This window comes from Myotis davidii, unplaced genomic scaffold, assembly GCF_000327345.1.
Source record: "Myotis davidii unplaced genomic scaffold, ASM32734v1 scaffold927, whole genome shotgun sequence".
NCBI classification, from domain to species: domain Eukaryota; kingdom Metazoa; phylum Chordata; class Mammalia; order Chiroptera; family Vespertilionidae; genus Myotis; species Myotis davidii.
The window spans coordinates 206,291-225,777 of NW_006298625.1; the positions used below are offsets into that span (position 1 = coordinate 206,291).

The following is a 19,487-nucleotide window of genomic DNA, read 5'->3' on the forward strand; positions in this document are numbered from 1 at the left end:
CTACCTAGTCTCAAGAGTCCTTACTCCCCATATTTGATAATTACCTCTAACCCTTACGCTCAGGTTTAATCAGGTGGCCACAGTGGGAGTCATACTGATCGGTTGTTCCAGTCCTTACAGTGTTCCGGTCAATTTGACATCTGAAATGCATTTCCTCTCATTTTTCTTTTCCACTGTTTACTCGGCCTCCCAATTTGCATCTCTACAGTCAACCTATGTTTCCCTCAATTTACTTTTCACGTCATTCCCAGAAATAATTTTAAATACCAGTCTTGGCTTTGTTTCCAACTGAACAATATTCAGTATTTAAACCCAGCATTTACAGTGCTCTTTGATCTGCTCTGGACTGCTAATTTGAAAATAAATCATTAAATATCCCGCTCCAGCCAACCTTGAGTTGACCTTTTACCTGATGCTTGGAGGCTAAAGAGGCATCTGGGAAGGAATGAGGAAACGTACAGAGCGAACATCTAAGTGCAGCCCTGCGGTTTGGGGATCTCATGTTGGACCCAAGGACCTGAAAGTGGAGCAGAGGGATGTGGGGACCAGATCTGGCTAGAGCAGCGGTTCTCAACCTTCTGGCCCTTTAAATACATTTCCTCATGTTGTGTCCCAACCATTAAATTATTTTTGTTGCTACTTCATAACTGTAATGTAGCTACTGTTATGAATCATAATGTAAATATCTGATATGCAGGATGGTCTTAGGCTACCCCTATGAAAGGGTCGTTCGACCGCCAAAGGGGTCGCGACCCACAGGTTGAGAACCGCTGGGCTAGAGCAACGGGGACCCAGTTAAGAAGGTTCCTTTGGGAAACATTCCCAATTGAAGGCCAGGGTTCATTCAGGATAGTGTCCAAGGCCTTGTGAGTGGTGCAACTGGCACCTGACCCAGGAGTGCCTCACTGGTCAGTCCTCTTTCTCCTGCGGCGGCAGCCTCATCAGTCAGTTTGTCTTTCTGCCTCACCCCAGGGCCGGTGTTATCCCTCTGCAGTTTGGGCCGTGTGCACATTTCACTTGGGTATCCTAGTGCTTAGGAGATGTTCCTGTGTCATTGAACATCTTTCCCATCCTCCCCCTATTGTGTCCTTGAAACCAAATCCGTTTAAATTCAGTAAAAGATGATTTTATATTTGCTAACTTGATGGCGATTACTTTTGTGTGTGCAGTGCAGTTCTTGGCATGTTTCTCACTGATTTCAAAGTCACCCACTATGCAGTTATAACATACATGTTATATTGGGAACAATTTGGTTCCATATGCATAACTGTATTTCTTCATAGCAGCTCACAAATTCTCTTCTTCCCTCTTATCATTCTCTGCACAGCAACTGCAAGGAAATGATTTAATTATTTAAAACAGTAGCTGCATACTTAAGAAGTCAGGGAGGAACTAAATAAAGAAATACTTTTAAGACACAAATTTACTAGTAGAGTGTGGGATTATTTCTACCACATGCTAAAACTGTATTAAAGTTATTCCTGGATGTTTGCTCTCCCAGGAATAAAAAGACTGGTGTGACTTTAATTCCCCCTCACCCCACTGACTTGACCAGCTGTTTAGTAGACCATCACTACATTAACATTAGAAGCTTTATGTGTGTGATTTCAGGAGAGGAAAATGACCCTAATATCTCAACTGACAAAACTAAACTGTATCCTGAGACATTATTAGAAAGCAAAGTTCAACAACTATATGTCAGTCAAAGAATTTAAAATTTATGTCAGTCTTATTTAGGAACTCACGTTGTGATGTATACAGCAAACATGAGCAAATTTGCCTTTATAGTAAGAGGAAGCAAAAACCGAGAAGATACCCAGGATATGTGAAAGGCCTTCACTAAGGTACATGTGCCATTGGTTGGACCAGTAAGAGTTTTCTATGTGTCCAGGAACATGAGATACTGTTAGAAGTTTTAGATTTTATTAATGAACACATACTCTTGCAATGAAATTTATGTGCCCGACTTCATCTACCACCACACAAACACTTTGCTACATGCAGTTAATTTCAAGCTATACACTAAAAACACATTACAACTTTACAATCAGTATTTTAAATGGATGGCTGACATACAGCCTTTGACAATATTTAGCACTTTATAGCAATACATTAACGCTAACTTTAGAAACTATAGCATAATGAAATTTTACAGCCAATTAAGTTGATGAGTCACTGTCAGCTTTCTAAGCTCCTCATTTAGATGAAAGAGGCAAATGGATATAGAAAGTGAGGCACAAACTAGTTCCTATAAAATTTTAAGTATCATCACGAGATCGCAATGTTAAGGAAGAGAAAAAGACATTGTCTAAACAGCCTGAAAAAAAATCAAATAATTTCTTTTTAAATTTAGAAATAATATAGTGTTCAGTCTTTTAATTTGTCACCAGGCGCTTACATTGATTTAGAAAAAAGACTTATTATGTCCATCGACTCATGTGACAATAGTCACTGATCAGCCTTGCGACCTTTTTCCCCCCTTGTTTTCTTAGAGTTCTTATAAGAAATATTTGTCCCAAAGTTGAACCAGCTTGCTATTTTCGTTCAAACAAAGAAAATCAAGAGGTTGTTCCTTACTGAATTTCCCTCAAATGATATCAAAGAATTATGGTTGAACGTCATAACTCTAAGTCATTTCTGCTCTAGAGAGGTTAAAAGGGACTTACAGAATTTTTCTCCCCCAAAACAGAATTTGGATCTGGGCAAAACCTTTTGTGTCCCACCAACTTTTAAAGTTTGTTGGGGACTTCCCAGGCCGGTTTGGCCCAGTGAATAGAATGGAGGCCCACAGACTGAAGGGACCTGGGTTCGAATCAGCTCAAGGGAAATCACCTTGGTTGCAGGCTCCAACCCTGGCCCCGGTCTTAGGTGCCTGTGGGAGGATTGGGGTGCATGCGGGAGGCAGCCAATTCATGTATCTCTCTCAGATCGATGTTTGGATGTTTGTCTCTCCCCCGCTCTCACTAAAATAAATAAATAAATAAATAGATAGATAGATAGATAGATAGATAGATAGATAGAAAACCTCCCCCAGTGAGGATTAACAAGAACAACAACAAAAACTTTGTTGGGGATGAAAGTCCAAATTTGCTCTGATATACTATAAAAGCAATTTCATGAGCAGAGGGCTAAATCTAATTGTTTAATAGATGAATTATGTCCAATGCTATTTTAAATGGATTTTTAATCAAAAATATATATTCAAATTTTTACTGATCTGCATGATTCTTGGTTCTGAAACTCTTGCATGTCCTATGAGTGATACACAGCATGAGCCCCAGGAGAGAGAAAACACCCCTCCCCCCACTCCACTCTCTGTGGCCCCACCCGCTACCTTTCTCTGTTCCATCACTAGCGCCTGGCTGAGGTTGGGGGTTCAGTGCTTGCCAGACCCTGGTAGGAGTAGGAGGCAAATGAGAGGTTCTCCTGCTCCCTACATTTTCAAGGTTGCTTCATGGATAGCAGTCTCACTATGAGATATTTACTTTCCCAATTTCTTCCCCATTTCCACCAATGCCACTCCTTGCCTGGGGCCTGTCACCAGCTGTCCCCTCCAGCCCTCCCCCCCCGCCCCCCCATTCCTGCCTGGCCAGAACCACCTTACCTCTTCCACAATGGCGGTCAGCCCTGGACTTCACCCGTGGATAGCCTTCTTTGCAGTGATGGTGTACCACTATAAGTAGTTATTTGAGTCTTATCTCAGTAAATGTCCTGACCATTTGCCTTTTGTTCATCAGCACCCATGCTGTTCTGCTCAGGACTGTCCAGGTTTTGGTTCTATATCCTCAGAACTCTTACAGTCCTGGACTAACCAGGGTGATTGGTTACCAGATAAGATCTTTAATGAAATAATTGAATTATTTTGGCTTCTGTGACCATTCTTCAGTATGCATTTACGAATTGTCTATTTTGTAGTTAAAACTGCAAGACCAGGATGTCACCTGATGACATTCTGGACATGAGCAGTACTGGCCTAGAACCCAGGAGACAAAGTGCCACGCGGAGGTAGGGAGAGGACAGTGTCCCCACACCTGCATGGATCGTAGCTTAGATCATGACGCTAAGGCAGGTTGAAGGAGACGATACACCTTTTGGCATCTTGAAGATGTTCTCTGTTAGGTCTGCCCCGTCTCTTTGTGCTCCCCAAACTGCACAACCCCCAGTACAAAGTTTTAGTGAGATACTGATATAAATTCTCTACAATGATAGCCTGGTTTTAAATTGACTGAGTTTGACATGGAAGCAGACTACCTAAAGATAAGGTAGGCGACTGGAAATGTGGGCTTAGACGTTAGGTGATAAGAAAGTCCTAGAAAACTAACTTCCAGAAAGCTAGATTTAAAAATGAGTTAAATTGACTTGGACCATGTAACTAACATTTTACATTACTATTTATATGTCTAGACCATAACAATAATAATAAGTAAAGGTTTTGAGAATGAATGGATTCTGAGATTGAAAGGGGGGAAAGAGGAGTCAACCTTGAGGAATGGAAAGTTGAGGCATAAAAAAAATATTCACAAAGGCATGTGGAAAAAGGAGGAGCAGAATTCAGCATCATGACACACTTACAGGAGTTTACTAAGTGCACTGACCAATAGCATTGATAGGATCGGTGGAGCAAGGGATTGAGACCGGAGGGAAATGTTCAATGATTGTATGAATAAAAATCAATGAAATGACCACTACCTTTGTGTAGAAGAAAGCCACTGGTTCTATTAGAGTGTAAAAGAACATTTTATCAGTGTATAAAACAACCATTTCAATTCAACTCTCTAAATTCAGAGGCTAGATGAGTTAGTGTGAAGAAAAGAAGTATTTGTTGCGTTTCAAGACTATTTATTACAGGTTACTGACTGGCATCTATGGGAGGGTTTAAAGTGCTTGCTTTGGGTCTCTCTAAGTGTTGCAGGATGCGTAAAGTTAGGGAGGGGGTGTGGAAGTGAGAGGAGTTCCCTTTGTGACCCTCAGTAAACCCTCAGTGTTCTTTCTATAATCTTTTTCTCATGTGCCCAATGTTCTTGTCATCTCTATTTTCCTGGGGGTTGAGAGAATTTTGGACTTTGAGTCTGAAACCTGGGAATGGTTCCCATATCTGCTCTATGTGTCCATAGTAAATTTCACCCCCATGTGTCGCAGTTTCCTCATCTTCAGAATGAGCATGTTGGACGGTAACTCATAATGCATCATTTAATTTTAACATTGAATTTATCTTCCATTTTTAATTCTATCCTTTAAATGATATCTATCACATTAAGTGATAATCCCCAATGTCAATTCTCAGCCTACTTATGCCTAAACATAGGAGCAATTATTCTGAATGATATTCATTTTGAGAGCTCTACATCTTTTTAATAGAAAGTTAAACTAGACAATTTATGGGGATCTAATGTACAGTGTAGTGCTTATAGTTAATACAGTATTGTATACTAGAAGTTTACTAAGAGATTCGGTCTTAACAGTTCTTGCCACAAGAAAAGAAAAGGCAACTATTGAGGTGATAAATATGTTAATTAACCTTACTGTGGTAATTATTTCACATGATATACATATATCTAAGCATTTGTATACCTTACGCTTACACAATCTTATATGTCAATTATATCTCAATAAAGTTTTTTTGAAAAAAAGGAGATCAAGAAGAAGATAAATTGAATGATTCTTCTAAAGATAAACAGGAAACATTGTTATTTAATATTTATAAACAGGGCTCCCTAGTAGAACTCATTCAAAACAAGAACAGACCTGGTTGGAGAGAGACCTGACTTTGGGGCACTAATTAAATGATGCCGCGGGAGCTGGGATAGATGAAAGGAACAAGTCTGTACATTTTACTTAAAGATTAAGTCACTACCAAAAGACCTCTAATTCCCAGAACGTACAATAGGATATGACTCAATAAAGTGGAAGTAAAAGGTAATGAAACTATAGATCTTTTATTTACTTTCTAGGTTTTTGTTGCTAATGAACAGAAACTATTCTCTTCTTTACAAATAAAAAATTCAATACCCAGTTTCAAAACTTTACTCAGTATAATCAGAAAGAAGGTCAAATAGTTTTGTCTCATGGAATGCGCCTCAAATGATGGAAACCTTGGCCCTAGTGCCTTATTTCCCTGAAATCTAACAGTGCCAACTGATGGCTTTCCTTTTTCTTGTGCAGGGCTGGAACGAATTGCGCGGGATTCATCTTACGAACAGGAAGGAAAGGTGCAGTTTGTAATCGATGCCGTGTATTCCATGGCTTATGCCCTGCACAACATGCACAAAGATCTCTGCCCGGGATACATTGGCCTTTGCCCACGAATGAGCACCGTTGATGGGAAAGAGCTACTTGGTTATATTCGGGCTGTAAATTTTAACGGTAAGTTACAACTTTTGGGGGGTCTCTATTTTAGAAGAAACAGGGTGTGTTTTTCTCTTTATATTTAGAAAATACTCAAGCAGAATGGAAAGCAAAGATATAGAAGTTCCCCATGTAATCAAGTCTGAAATTTTCCACCTGCTTTTAAATCCCAAACAGGTGTGTTTTTTTTTGTTTGTTTGTTTTTTTTTGAGGTGTTACCATTAATCTGCTCCTGGAAGAAGCAGAAGTTAAAAATAAGCCTCTATCAATAAAAATACTCTACTTAAATATCGCTATTTCAGAACTAACATAAGAGGTTCATTTGGAATCATTAACAACAAATTAGATCTTTTGAAAGTGCTTTGTTTATGTCGTTATTAGAGAAGGCATTGTGGCCATTTTATTTGGAAACCGATTTTAAGCTTTTAAACAGCACGTTGACTTGAGCAAAGTGAGTGATGTGGAGTTGCTGTGTATTTGCATTTAAGAGTTCTGTGTTAAGCTTCTGCATCTCCTTTTTCCTTGTATTTCTTTCAATGATTTGGGCAATTTGAAGCAATGAGCCACATCATGTAAAATAGAATGACATACAAGGCAGTATAGATGGGATTTGCCTCCTGCAGAAATACTACTTCTGTGAGTGTCATAAGAACCTGATTCAGAATAGGCTAGATCCACAGTGTTTGGCTGAGAATAGTCAAACAGCCTGTCCGAAGTGATGGAATTATGGAATGCTGTTCTCTTATGAAAGCTGTAACGGTTGCTGCCCATGACTTTGACGATTATTTTCAAATGAAATGATAGAATGCTCTGAGCTGTCTAATTCGTTGTGTTTGGCTGCAGTCCACATAGTGGACATGCCTCTGAGCAACGCACAGCGCTGCACTGTCCATCATAATACACTCCAGTGACCTCAGCTGCCAGCCTTTCTCAAAACAGTGCAAGGTCATCTGCAATTTAGAATTCAAGTGGAAACTTCTTCTTTTGCTTTGTTCACGCACATGAGACAAAATTTGGTTTACGTTCAATGCAGAGTATTCTCCTTTTCAGCAGAATTTTCCCTGACGCGTTACATAACATTGTTTCGGTCCTAAGGGGAATTTGAAAATAATTTTCTTGCAATTATCAAGTTGAGCAAAAGAGGAGTGTTACAATATAAGGTTATTTATCCTAACGTGAGATTGGGGAACATTTCATTTATCCAAATTGTTAGAAAGTGGGGAGGAAAATGCAAATGTTTATATTTTCTCAAGAACTGAAGCTCACCTGTAGAAAATAAGGAACTCTTTCAAAGAAACACTGGATTAAAGCATTTTAAAGATGAATTACCAATTTCTTTTTTATCTTAACTATAGATAAAAAACCAATCTTTCCTTGATGACTTCAATTATTATATCACACTCTAATATAATGATGCTATTAAAGACTATTAAACATGCCTTAATGTCTAACCGTTATTAAGGCAATTTGCCTCTAGACTCCAATGATTTCTGAGTTCTTCTGTCCACTTTTTATAGTTTTTGCCCTTCTACATGATCAAACTGATGTTGCTGTGAATTTTTTTAGAGCTGATCTCTTCCATAATTTGCTTCTTTCAATCCATTATGGACAGAGAAGCACACATAAAATTTCATTGATTTAGTCAAGAGATATTTATTGAACACGTAGAATGAGTTAAGATTTGTGATGGGTCCTAAAAATACATTACTGGTATAAGCAGTCAAAGCAGACATAAGATTCAGAGTTTCTCAGGGAACTGAGATATAAGGTACCTATACGAATAAAAGGGAAACATGAAAATTGACTGTCCCTCCGCTACGCCCACCATCCAATCAGGGTAAGTGTGCAAAATAACCCAACAAAGATGGCGGTGGCCACAGAGCTGGAGCGAGCAGGAGGCTTGGGTTACCCCCGGCGACAGAGGAACCCAAGCTTCCCGCCTGCCCTCCACTCAAGGAGGGGCTGGGGGACTGGGTCTCCGGGGGGTGTGGCCAGCCTGAAAACGGCCATCAGCCCCTCACCCAGGATGGACAGGCACCCCAGTTGGATCCCCACCCTGAAGGGGGTGTGACCAGCCATGCCCCTATGGGTTGAGGGTGCCCACTGGGGGGCAAGACCAGCCTACAAACAGCCATCAGCCCCTCACCCAGGCTGGCCATGCCCCCCAGCGGGGACCCTCACACCATGGGGGTGTGCCTGGCCTGCAAACCACCACAGGCTGCCCCATGCCCCAAAGGAACCCCCCACCCTGATCCAGGACACCCTTCAGGGCAAACCAACCAGCTCCCACCCGTGCACTAGGTCTTTATACTAATAAAAGGGTAATATGCTAATTAGACTGGGAGACCTTCCAGGAGACCTTCTGGACATTCTTCTGGACAAAGCCATGGTGGCGGGGCTGAGGTAGAGGTGGTTAGAGGCCAAGAGGGGAGGGAAGTTGTGGGTGATCAGGCCGGTGGCGAGGGCAGTTGAGGGTAAGCAGGCCATCAGTAGGGGTCAGTTGGGGGTGATCAGGACTTGGGTGGGCAGTTGGGGGTGAGCAGGCCAGAATGGAGGGGGCAGTGGGGAGCCAGCACACTGGCATGGGGGGCATTTGGGGGCGAGCAAACTGGCAGCGGGGCGCAGTTGGGGGCGAGCAGGCCGACAGGCAGAGTGGTTAGGGGCAATCAGGCAGGCAGGCAGGTGAGCAGTTAGGAGCCAGCATTCCCGGATTGCGAGAGTGATGTCCGACTGCTGGTTTAGGCCCGATCCCTATAAACCGGCAGTAGGACATCCTTTGAGGTGTCCCAGATTGGAGAGGGTGCAGGCCAAGCTGAGGGACACCCCAATGCATGAATTTCATGCCCTGGGCCACTAGTAATTATATAATCTACAATGAATGCTGCGTGGAGAGGTGTGCTAGACTGGGAGTTCATAAGAGGGTAAACTTCCCTACTTTAAGGAGTTAAGGACAGGTGAAATCTGAAGGAGATGATTGTTAGGGATAAGGGTGAAGCAGAAGGCAGGGCCAGATAGATCATGAGAGGTCATGTAGGTCATTCGCAAGATTTGTTCTTCATCTTGAGAGCAACGGGAACTCACTGAAGCATGATAGAACTGTGTCTGATACAAGAGTAAGTATACTTCAAAGGAGGATCATGTAAAATGCATGAATTTTAGTGTGTGAACTAAAAAAGGTATCTCTTTGAGCTTCTTGGAGCTTTATTGATAGTGCCTTGAAACTTGGCTGTGTTCCAGTGGCTGATGGTACAGGGTAAGAGACCTGAGCACAAGCAAACTGTTATAAAATATACAATTCTCTTGACTTTCAGTAATTCTTAGGATGATCATCAGTTTTTTATTTCATTATTGACATATACATATATATGTATATATATTATTGTTCATTTATCTTTAATATCTTGCCTGTCTATCATAAAAGGACACATGAAACTATTCAAATAGAGGTACACCATCAGAACCACTGAAGGAAGAAACAAATACGGTAGCTAGCACGAAGAACCACACTGACTTCTGAGATTCTAAAACAGCCAAAAGGTAAAGGGAAATTTAAAGGAATAACATACGTTTTATTATATGATAGGACCAAGTTTAACTCTTTTTTCAGGAGAGAATGAATTTTCTTGGGAATTATTTCTGAAAGAAATGTATCATCTGGGACTTTGACAGCTTACTAAGCAACGCTACTTAACAAACTGTTACAGCAGAAGCAGAAGCCTTCTCCGGGGCTGTTTTGCACATGTGCCCACAATCAAAGCTAAGACTGGGATGCTTGTAACACTGATGGATGTTCCGTTAAAGAGTTTTCAAGGAGAGGGAGATAATCTTACTTGATCTAGATTTACAACTCTTTTGAGCTCCGATGATATAAGGATTACCATACTCTATTAAGAATAAGTAAAGAGCATCTTCCATATACAGTACTCTGTTTTTCAAACTCTATCTTCAAAAGAGTCCTACTCAGACACCTAACTTTTCAGGCAGTTAAAATAAGAACTGCTGATGCCCTGGCCGGTGTGGCTCAATGGATAGAGTGTCAGCCTGTGGACTGAAGGGTCCCGGGTTCGATTCTGGTCAAGGGCATGTACCTTGCTTTCGGGCACATCCCCAGTAGGGGGCATGCAGGAGGCAGCTGATCGATGTTTCTCATTCTCTCTCCCTCTCCCTTCCTCTCTGTAAAAAAATCAATAAAATATATTTTAAAAAAATAAGAACTGCTGGGTTGAAGGCGTGGACGTGGTCTTGGACACCCTACTTCCCCTATGCTACTTGCCGATCCTGGGAGTACCTTGAAAGGTCCCAGTAGCTCTATGGGGCACATCAAATCCATAGATTTAAATATTCTTGCTCTTGCAGGCCTTTCATAGATACTGAAAGTAGACATCGGGAATTTGTGTTCTCTGTTGGGAACCTAGCAAATTAATTAATTAGTTAATTGCATACCAGGTGAGCGGGTTGTGTTGGTGACAGGTCAGTGTTCTCACCTAGTGGGAAAGCCAGCCCACTTCCCAAAGACTGGAATGTGAGGGGGTCCTTGGCCAAAGTGCAGTGTCCTTAGGACCAGTTTTGAATCTCCTGGAGAGTAGAGACTGTGCTTGACAAAATCCTGAGCTGTTTACTCTACAGGACAACAATGATGTATTGTATACGGAAAGTTTCTTAGCCTATTACCAGTTGTCCATGGATGAGATTTGTAAGGCAAATGTCCATTTTGTATGGTGTAGCCTTCCAGATTTCCTGCCAGGACCAGTGAGTAACAAAATGCAGTCTCAAGTAATGAAAAAAATGATCCATTGGATGGAATTGTTTAGTAATGCCCAGTTTCAATATTGGATGTATCAGCCCTAGGAGTATAATTTCAATGTAGAAAAAATTGTTACGCTGTTTTTTTTTCTAACATTAATGAGATATCTGAACAAATTGCTTTCTGTGGCCCTTTTCTGTTTGAGACAGTAAAGCCATGGTGTGCAAGGAGACCCTTCTTTGTAATAGCAGGTGAGGCAGCCAGAGCAGCTGGGTGCTGCACAGACCGCTGCTGTAAAATGAAAGAGAACTGTTTAAAGTTCAGTCTCGCTGAGATTGTAACCTTGTGTGGACATGCCTACTTAGCAATGGTTTAAAGATACTTGCTATCAAAGGTCATGCTTCTTCGAGTTTATTGTTTAATTAACAACATAACAATCATATCAGATTTTAGAAAGACGAATGATTAATATTTCAGGCCAGAATTATTTTCTGACAAAACAACTAGTTAAAGCTAAAAATAGTCAAACGATTAAACTAGTGTACTGTTTGTCATCATAGATGTAAAGAACAATGGTGCTTTGATTAAATTTGATCACTCAAACTGATATTATCTCATTGGTGGGAGAATTTACCCGAAGCATAAGCACACTCTGAGTCAGAGGGTACCAGCATTCTTCATGTGTTTCTTAGAACTTTCCTCAACCGCCCATCTCTACCCAGGGAGACAGAGAGAAGCAAAGGCCTGCCTTTTAGGATTAGTTTTATTGCTACCATTGGAACAAAATGCTATTTCTATAGATTTTTTTAAACCCAAAGATTTATCAAAAGAAAAACATAAAATGAAGAAGAGGAGTTTAGATATTTCAGGAACGTAACCAGCGATGTCAGTGTCTTACTCTGGTCTGGTCTATAGGCCATAAAATATTTATACTGTACATCTTGTATGAAATCAAAGATTTTTTCTGTTGCCATGAGAACTTTATTTATCATAAAAAAAGTGTTGAATAGGATTCCAGAGATCTCCCCCCACTCCTTCCGTCTGTAGTTGAGCTCGTGTCCGGGGCAGAGCAGGAGGCAGGGTGGCATACTAATCAGGAGCGCTTGATTGCAGGTAACAGAAACCAACTTCAGCTTGCCGAAGGTAAGAGGAAGAATTTATGAGGGTATGTCAAGAAACCCATGGCAGAATATAAAAGGGTCTAAGAAACTAACTGGTTATAAGAACTAAAAACCTGTCAGAAGTGCAAATCTCTTTGTGTCTGTTTGGTTTGGTTTTCTTTATATTGTTTTTTCCTTACTTCTAGATCCACAGGGTAGGGTAGCAACAGGCCAGCTATAGTACTTAGGTGCTGATTTTTCAGGACACCTGCTAAGCTTCACACACACACACACACACACACACACACACACACACACACACACACACATCCCAATTCCAATTTCTTGGAAACTTGAATCTCATTAGGCAAAATTTGGTTGGATGTCAGACCTCATCCAAAGTATCAGTAGCGAGGAGCAAGTAGTACAAACTTAGCCATCATGGGGCACTCCTTGTGGATGACAGGGACATTTTAGAAGTTTCTATAAGTGACTTATGCGGAAAGTTTAAAAAAATTTTTTTAATTGATTTTGAGAGAGAGAGGAAGGGAAAGGGATAGAAAAATAGAAACATCATCCATAATCGAGAAACATCATTGATCAGCTGCCTCCTGCATGCTCCCTACTGAGCATCCAGCAGGCAACCCAGGTATGTGGCCTGACCCAGAATGGAACCGTGACCTCTTGGTTGATAGGTCAATGCTCAACCACTGAGTCACACCGGCCTGGCCATGGGAAGGTGAGTAGAGAGGAAAAAACCTGAGACGGGGTAATACTGTGGTCTCTGGATCTCATTGCTTCATTGCATGGGTGCGTTTTTTGCTCGGCCAGAGGAGACAGTTAAGAGTCACACAGAATCTTTGAGAATCTAGGAGAAGGATCAACTTGGGGATTACTTAATGAAGCTTCATGTTGCAATTGGATTCTCTAACCTCAGTAGTGAGGTAGTGAGTGGTCTAATCATTCCTATGCTCAGTATTCCAAGGAAAATATAAATTTGTCTGACCATGGAGACCGGTATAGAGATGGAATTTATCAGCATCTTCTTTTCTTTAGAAACTTTATTGATTTCATGGACTTACTATTGTCCAATTTGAAGCTTTTTTTTGCATAAAATATTTTTAAGTATCTAAAAGAAGTGTGACTTAATGTGTTATTAGGAAATGTACTACAAACACACTACTAGGTCAAATAAAACAATGATAAGTATTTCATAAGATTTTGTAAAACCATTTGATTAAAATGCAACCCTCATGCTGCCCTGGTTGGTATTGCTTAGTTGATTGCACATCGTCCCATACACCAAAAGGTAGCTGGTTTGATTCCCAGTCAGGGCATATGCCTGGGTTGTGGGCTTAATCCCCAGTAGGGGGCATGTAGGAGGTAGCCTATTCATGTTTTGATCAATGTTCTGCTCTTACATCAATGTTTCTCTCTCTCATTGATGTTTCTCTCCCTCTACCTCCCCTTCTCTTCAAAAACAAACACAAAATCAATAAAATATTTATTGTCCCCCCCCAATTTATACACACTTTGTATAATTATCAATTCCAACAGATTAAATCTGAAAAGAAAGAAACATCAACTGAGCTGTATAGCAGTTAAAATAGGACAATCCGTATATATAACCCTCATTTCTGTTACAAGTACAAACACATACACAAACTAGAAATGTGATAAATGTTTAACTTGATAAAGCACATCTCTCTCAGCCTATAACCAATTATATATTTACTAGGGGCCCGGGTGTGTGTGGGCGTGGGGAGAGTGTCCCTCAGCCCAGCCTGCCCCCTCTCACATACTGGGAGCCCTCAGGTGTTGACCCCCATCCCCCTCCAATTGCAGGATCGGCCCCTCGCCCAGGCCTGATGCCTCTGGCCCAGGCATCAGGCCTGGGCGGGGGTCAGAGCCAGTGATCGGGGGGAGATAGGGGTTCCCTGTCCAAGCCTGACACCTCTGGCGGAAGCTTCAGGCCTAGGCAAGGGGCAGAGCCAGCAATTGGAGGGGTCAGGGGGTCCCCTGCCCAGGCCTAATGCTTCGGCCAGAGGCGTTAGGCCTGGGCAGGGGCGAAGCCTGCAACCGCGGGGAGCTGGGGGTCCCCTGCCCAGGCCTAACGCCTCTGGCCTAGGCATCTGGCCTGGGCAGCGGGGACCTGCAGTGGCAGTAGGGGGGCGCTGTGATCGTGCAGGCTCCACCCCTGCCCCTGCAGGACGCCTCTGGCTGAGGCATCCTGGCTGAGCAGCGGGGACCAGCAACTGCAGCGGCCCCGCAATCGTGGGCTCCGCTTTAGGCCCAGGCAAGGGAGCCCTAGCTCCCAGGACTGCCAGCTTCGACCGCGCCCAGCTCCCATCGCTGGCTCCACCCCTACTTCCTGCTATCACTGGCCAGGGCGGAAAAGGCGCCTGATTCTCCGATCATGGCTGGGGGGCAGGGCAAAGGCGGCCTCAGGGCCGCTTTTGCCCTGTCCCCCAGCTCTTAGCTCCCCGCTGGGTTTCTGATCACTGTCAGTTGCAGGGGGCTTCTTCCGGCTTTCCCTTTCACCTCCCTGCATTGTGCCTACATATGCCAATTAACCGCCATCTTTGTGGCAGTTAACTACCATCTGAGTTGGCAGTTAATTTGCATATAGCCCCAATTAGCCAATGAAAAGGGTAACATCGTACGCCAATTACCATTTTTCTCTTTTATTAGTGTAGATAGTTATTCCTATTAAAGAGATGGATTAATCCTGTTACTACTATTATTAATACTCTATAAATTTAACCAGTGTGATAAAACATGAAAAAAAGAGAAATTACTAGTAAAAATGAAGTAGCATTATGATCATTTTCAAATTATTTGATCTCAAGATAATTCATTGAAAAATATATCAGAAATAATTATTTTAGGAGATGGTCAAATATAAAATAATATGAAAACATTAAGAGCTTTCCTACATACTAGTAAGAAATAATTAATAATGGGTATATGGTAAATGAAACTCTGTTTTCTTCACAAAAATACTTAACAGATCTTGGAATAAATTGAACTAAAAATATGAAAGACCCATATGAAGGCAACTTTATCAAGAGGCATTCCTTGTTCATAGACAGAAAAACTAATTATAGGACAAATGTTAACCTTTTCTGAATTACTCTGTATTCAGATTTAGTATAATTTAGCATAATTCCAAACAAAACAACCAAGGAATATTTTCTAGAATTTGAAATAATATTTTAAAATTTTAATTGTGAGAGTAAATGATTAAAAGTAATTAAAATGATTTTGATGAAAAAATTATTCCTACCAAATTTTTAACAATTAAACATAATGTCAAACTAAAATAATCAATACAATATGTAACTAGTACCATAATAGGCATATGGTCAGTGGAACCAGATAGAAATAGCCAGAATTATACAATGATAATAATTATGTTTATACATGTATATGCACATAAAAACATATGAACTTATGATGTGATAATGTGAGAAGCCACGCCCTGCGTGGTTTAGATTTCAGAGTCTGGAGAAGAGCCACGGGCAAATGATGAGACAAGACAAGAAATGATAATTTGGAAATAAGGGGGGGCGGCAGGCGGAGAGTCCAATGCAAGGGGAAGGACTTCACTGGTGCCCAGGTCCTGCCAATCTTTTATTCAATTTTAGGTACACATATTTCCCTTAGTCAGGCAGGCAATTCCGGTAACAGAAAGACTATCTTTAAAGTCGGTAAATATTAATAAAGATTTACTTTAAGACTATTTGGTCAGGAAATTGCTTGAGCCACCATTGTCTCAACTAAACAATGGGTGCATAGCTCTGGCCCTTGCCAGAGCTCAAGGTTCACGAGCCTTCTGTGTTCCTTGTTTACGCAATTCTGAGAGTGAAGACAATGGGTAGCTTCCAACATGATAATGATGGAATTAGAACTCAGGGGAAAAGACATTTAATTAATTATTTATGTGCAGTAAAATCAATGGAGATAATTTCTTCACATAAGGGCATATTCTCCATTTGGACTTTATTTTGAAGTTAAGTGAAAATGAAGAAGCAAGGGAAAAATAGAAGAAAATATAGAAGATGGGAAAATAAACAAGTTCGATTTAGTAAAAATTTAACACTTTTGAGTATTAAAAGTATCATAAACAGTTTTAAAACAGAATATAAAGTAGGGATAAATTTGGGTTGTTGTGTAAAAGGATAATACCACAAATATAAAAAGAGTCAGCTAAATTATGACATCTCCAAGAGATCAACAAGCAAAACTTGTCAATGTGAATAAAAATTGGAAAAAAAAAAGGTTAAGCCTCATTAATAATCAAAGAAAGGCCATTTAATCCACAATGAAAGATTGTTTTTTACCTACCAATTTTACAAAAATTTTAAATTATAGTAGTAATTTTTAATTGTATTAGTTCTCCCAAATATGCTTGGTGAGAGTGGATATTGGTGTAGTTTTTTTGAGGAGTATTTGCTAAGGATGTATATTCTAGGAATATAGTCTAAGGAAATTATTTAAAACGATTGCTTTTACAAAAATTTATTGAAAAATACAACAAAGCAAAATCATAGCATGTCCTGTTTTTAATTAAAACCCATCAACAACCCTTGACTGTGTCTTGGAATCCTCAGCTTTTATCCCGCCTCTGCCACCCTTTCCTCTGTGTTCGGAGTCCATCTCGACTTCTCAGCATCATCTTTTACTAGTAAGTAGAAGGATTACATCAAAATGAGCTAATCTCTGAGGCCTCTTCCAGCTCTATATTCTCTACAAAAATTTTTTAAAGGTAAAGGTATATTTTAAAAACTTCAGTGCTAATCAGTGTTCTTACTGTTTTTGTTTAGTTGTTTATATTCATGTTTATCTTTTGTGAATCATTCATTTACCCCATATACATTTTAATGGGAGTCACACAGAGTACCCACTAAAACAGCTCGGTGCTAGGCATCAGGATACACAGATCAATAAACTGTGGTTCTGCGAGTTGTCAGAGATCATAGCTTAACAGAGGAGGGGCATAAATGTGTTACCGATTTGATCAGTGATGTGACAGAGGTGTGGGCATGTACAAATACAATATAAGGCTGAAAGAATACAACTGGGACTAGTAGGTGACATCTGATTTGTTACAATTAGAAAGTGACATTTCCTCAGGTGGACAAGATAAGAAAAATGGATTCATGGGAGACAAAGCAGTGTAATGATAGCTGGAAGACAGGAGAAAGCATGCCTTATAGAAAGCTGAGCAGCCACAGCGTAAGAATTTAAGTGAGTGGCCTGGGAACAGCCAGGAGATGAGAATGGCGAAAGGAGCTTGGGCCTGGTTAGAAATCTCTGCCAAACTCTGATGTTTGAATGTGTCACACAGGCCACGGGGAACTGAAGCTTTCTGAGCAGGACAGTGAAGTGCTCAGATTAGTATTGTGGAAAAATAATGAGGGCAGCAGTGTGCAGACTGGAGGGAGGGAGATTACAGACAAGAATGACAAGTTAGGAGACAGCTCCAATAGTCCCCAGGAGAGAATCGTCCTGAAACGGGAAAATGAAAGTACAAATGGAATGGGAACATGGAAAAGAGGGAGGAAGGGCACACAGAATCGTTTCAATGCTGGCTCTGTTCTGATCGCTGTGCTTTGACTAGAAACCAAGAGGTTTCGAGAAATACCTTGACTTCCCCAAATGATCTTTGTAATTTTGTGACAACTCCATTATTGGAGCTAATTCAGTATGTTAGCTCATATTCTATTGATTAAATTGGCTTGACACTATGTTTTTATCTGCTTGTATAAATAGAAGATGAGATAGAAAAATATTAAAATATGGAAAAACTGACATAAAATGTCATCTCTAGGAGTTATGATGCATAATTTCCTTGAGATAAAATATTACTTATTTAATAAATAGATATCAAGCAAAGGCAAATGTGATGAAGGGATTATCTGTTAAATTAAAACATATTCTTTTGATAGTTACCTCATTGAAAACAAAATTGAGAAAAACATTATTAATAATTCAGAAGTACATTATAGAATTTATTCTTGAAACTGTAGATCTTCAGTTAGTGAAGTAATTCCTGGAAATAGTTATAACTTTTTATAAAAATGAATGGCATATATAGTGATATTGAATATGTACAGATAAATAAACAGGCTATTTTGAAATTAGGTGATTTTTTTTTTTTAGTTTCTGACTAAGGAGTCTTTATGCTAGTTATAAAATATTGATCTTACAATTAAATTGTCATGAATTTTAGCAGCATTATTGTACCTGCCCTTTTTCTCTACTGAATAAGGTGATAAACTGGGATTTTTTGAAGTCTAATTTCTTTAATAGTCATGGACAGAACTCCCCTTTCCTCCCACGATGGAGCCAGCATCGAAGAAAAGCTTGGGGCAAATCAATGGAGTTAGTTGCTTTAGTTCTTCCTCGGGTCCTACTCAATACACCTATTACATTGGGCTTCTTTTATTCTTATAATTCCTGAATTCCTTCATCCTAGTGCCCAAAAGTTAGGAATAAATGTTAGGCAAATCCCAGAACCAGAGGGGGTGCTGTGGACTCAGTAACTGAGGGTTAAGGCTGATTTCTGGTCTAAACAGGGATGCAGCAATGAGCCGTGAATAAAGGATGAGGAAAACAGATGAAGGAGCAGAGAGGATCTGGGGTGAGATTCTGAAGGAATTTATATTTAATGGCTTGTTTTTATATAGTGATCAGAAGCACATGATTTAATTGTTTCACCACTCACGAATTTGTGGCCTTGGTCAAGTAAAAAAAACTCATTAAATCCTTGTTTCTTCAGTTGTAAAATGAGGATAGTAATAGTATAAACACTTAAGGGTTCCTGTGAAATCTAAATGTAAGCTGATAATCTATAGAAAGTGCTTAGTAAAGAGATAGGTATACTGTATCATGCCTACCTGGAGAATATTTTATTAAAAGAGACTAATGAAGTTTGTACTTGAATCATCTTAAAAAGTGATGAGATGGATAGGTTAGAGGACATGAGAATCTTTACAAAGACATGTGTTAAGCCCTAACCGGTTTGGCTCAGTGGATAGAGTGTTGGCCTGTGGACTCAAAGGTCCCATGTTCAATTCCGGTCAAGGGCATGTACCTTGGTTGCGGGCACATCCCCAGTAGGAGGTGTGCAGGAGGCAGCTGATCGATGCTTCTCTCTCATCGATGTTTCTGGCTCTCTATCCCTCACCCTTCCTCTCTGTAAGTAATCCAAATATATATATGACTCTAAGCTATCAATACATTTAACAAAGAAAAAAGCCAATGGTTCTGTTTTCAGATTTTAAAAAAAACTC

At 40.3% G+C, this 19,487-nt stretch overlaps 1 protein-coding gene across 1 annotated transcript in view; it reads left to right on the top strand.

Annotated features, from left to right (window-relative positions):
- The window catches only part of LOC102764125 (metabotropic glutamate receptor 8), a 384,604-nt gene that overhangs the window by 113,674 nt on the left and 251,443 nt on the right, over positions 1 to 19,487 (top strand). Inside the window, exon 4 of the mRNA XM_006774192.1 lies at positions 6,163 to 6,363. Within this exon, the coding sequence (XP_006774255.1) occupies positions 6,163 to 6,363 (201 nt within the window). The remainder of the gene's footprint in view (positions 1 to 6,162; positions 6,364 to 19,487) is intronic.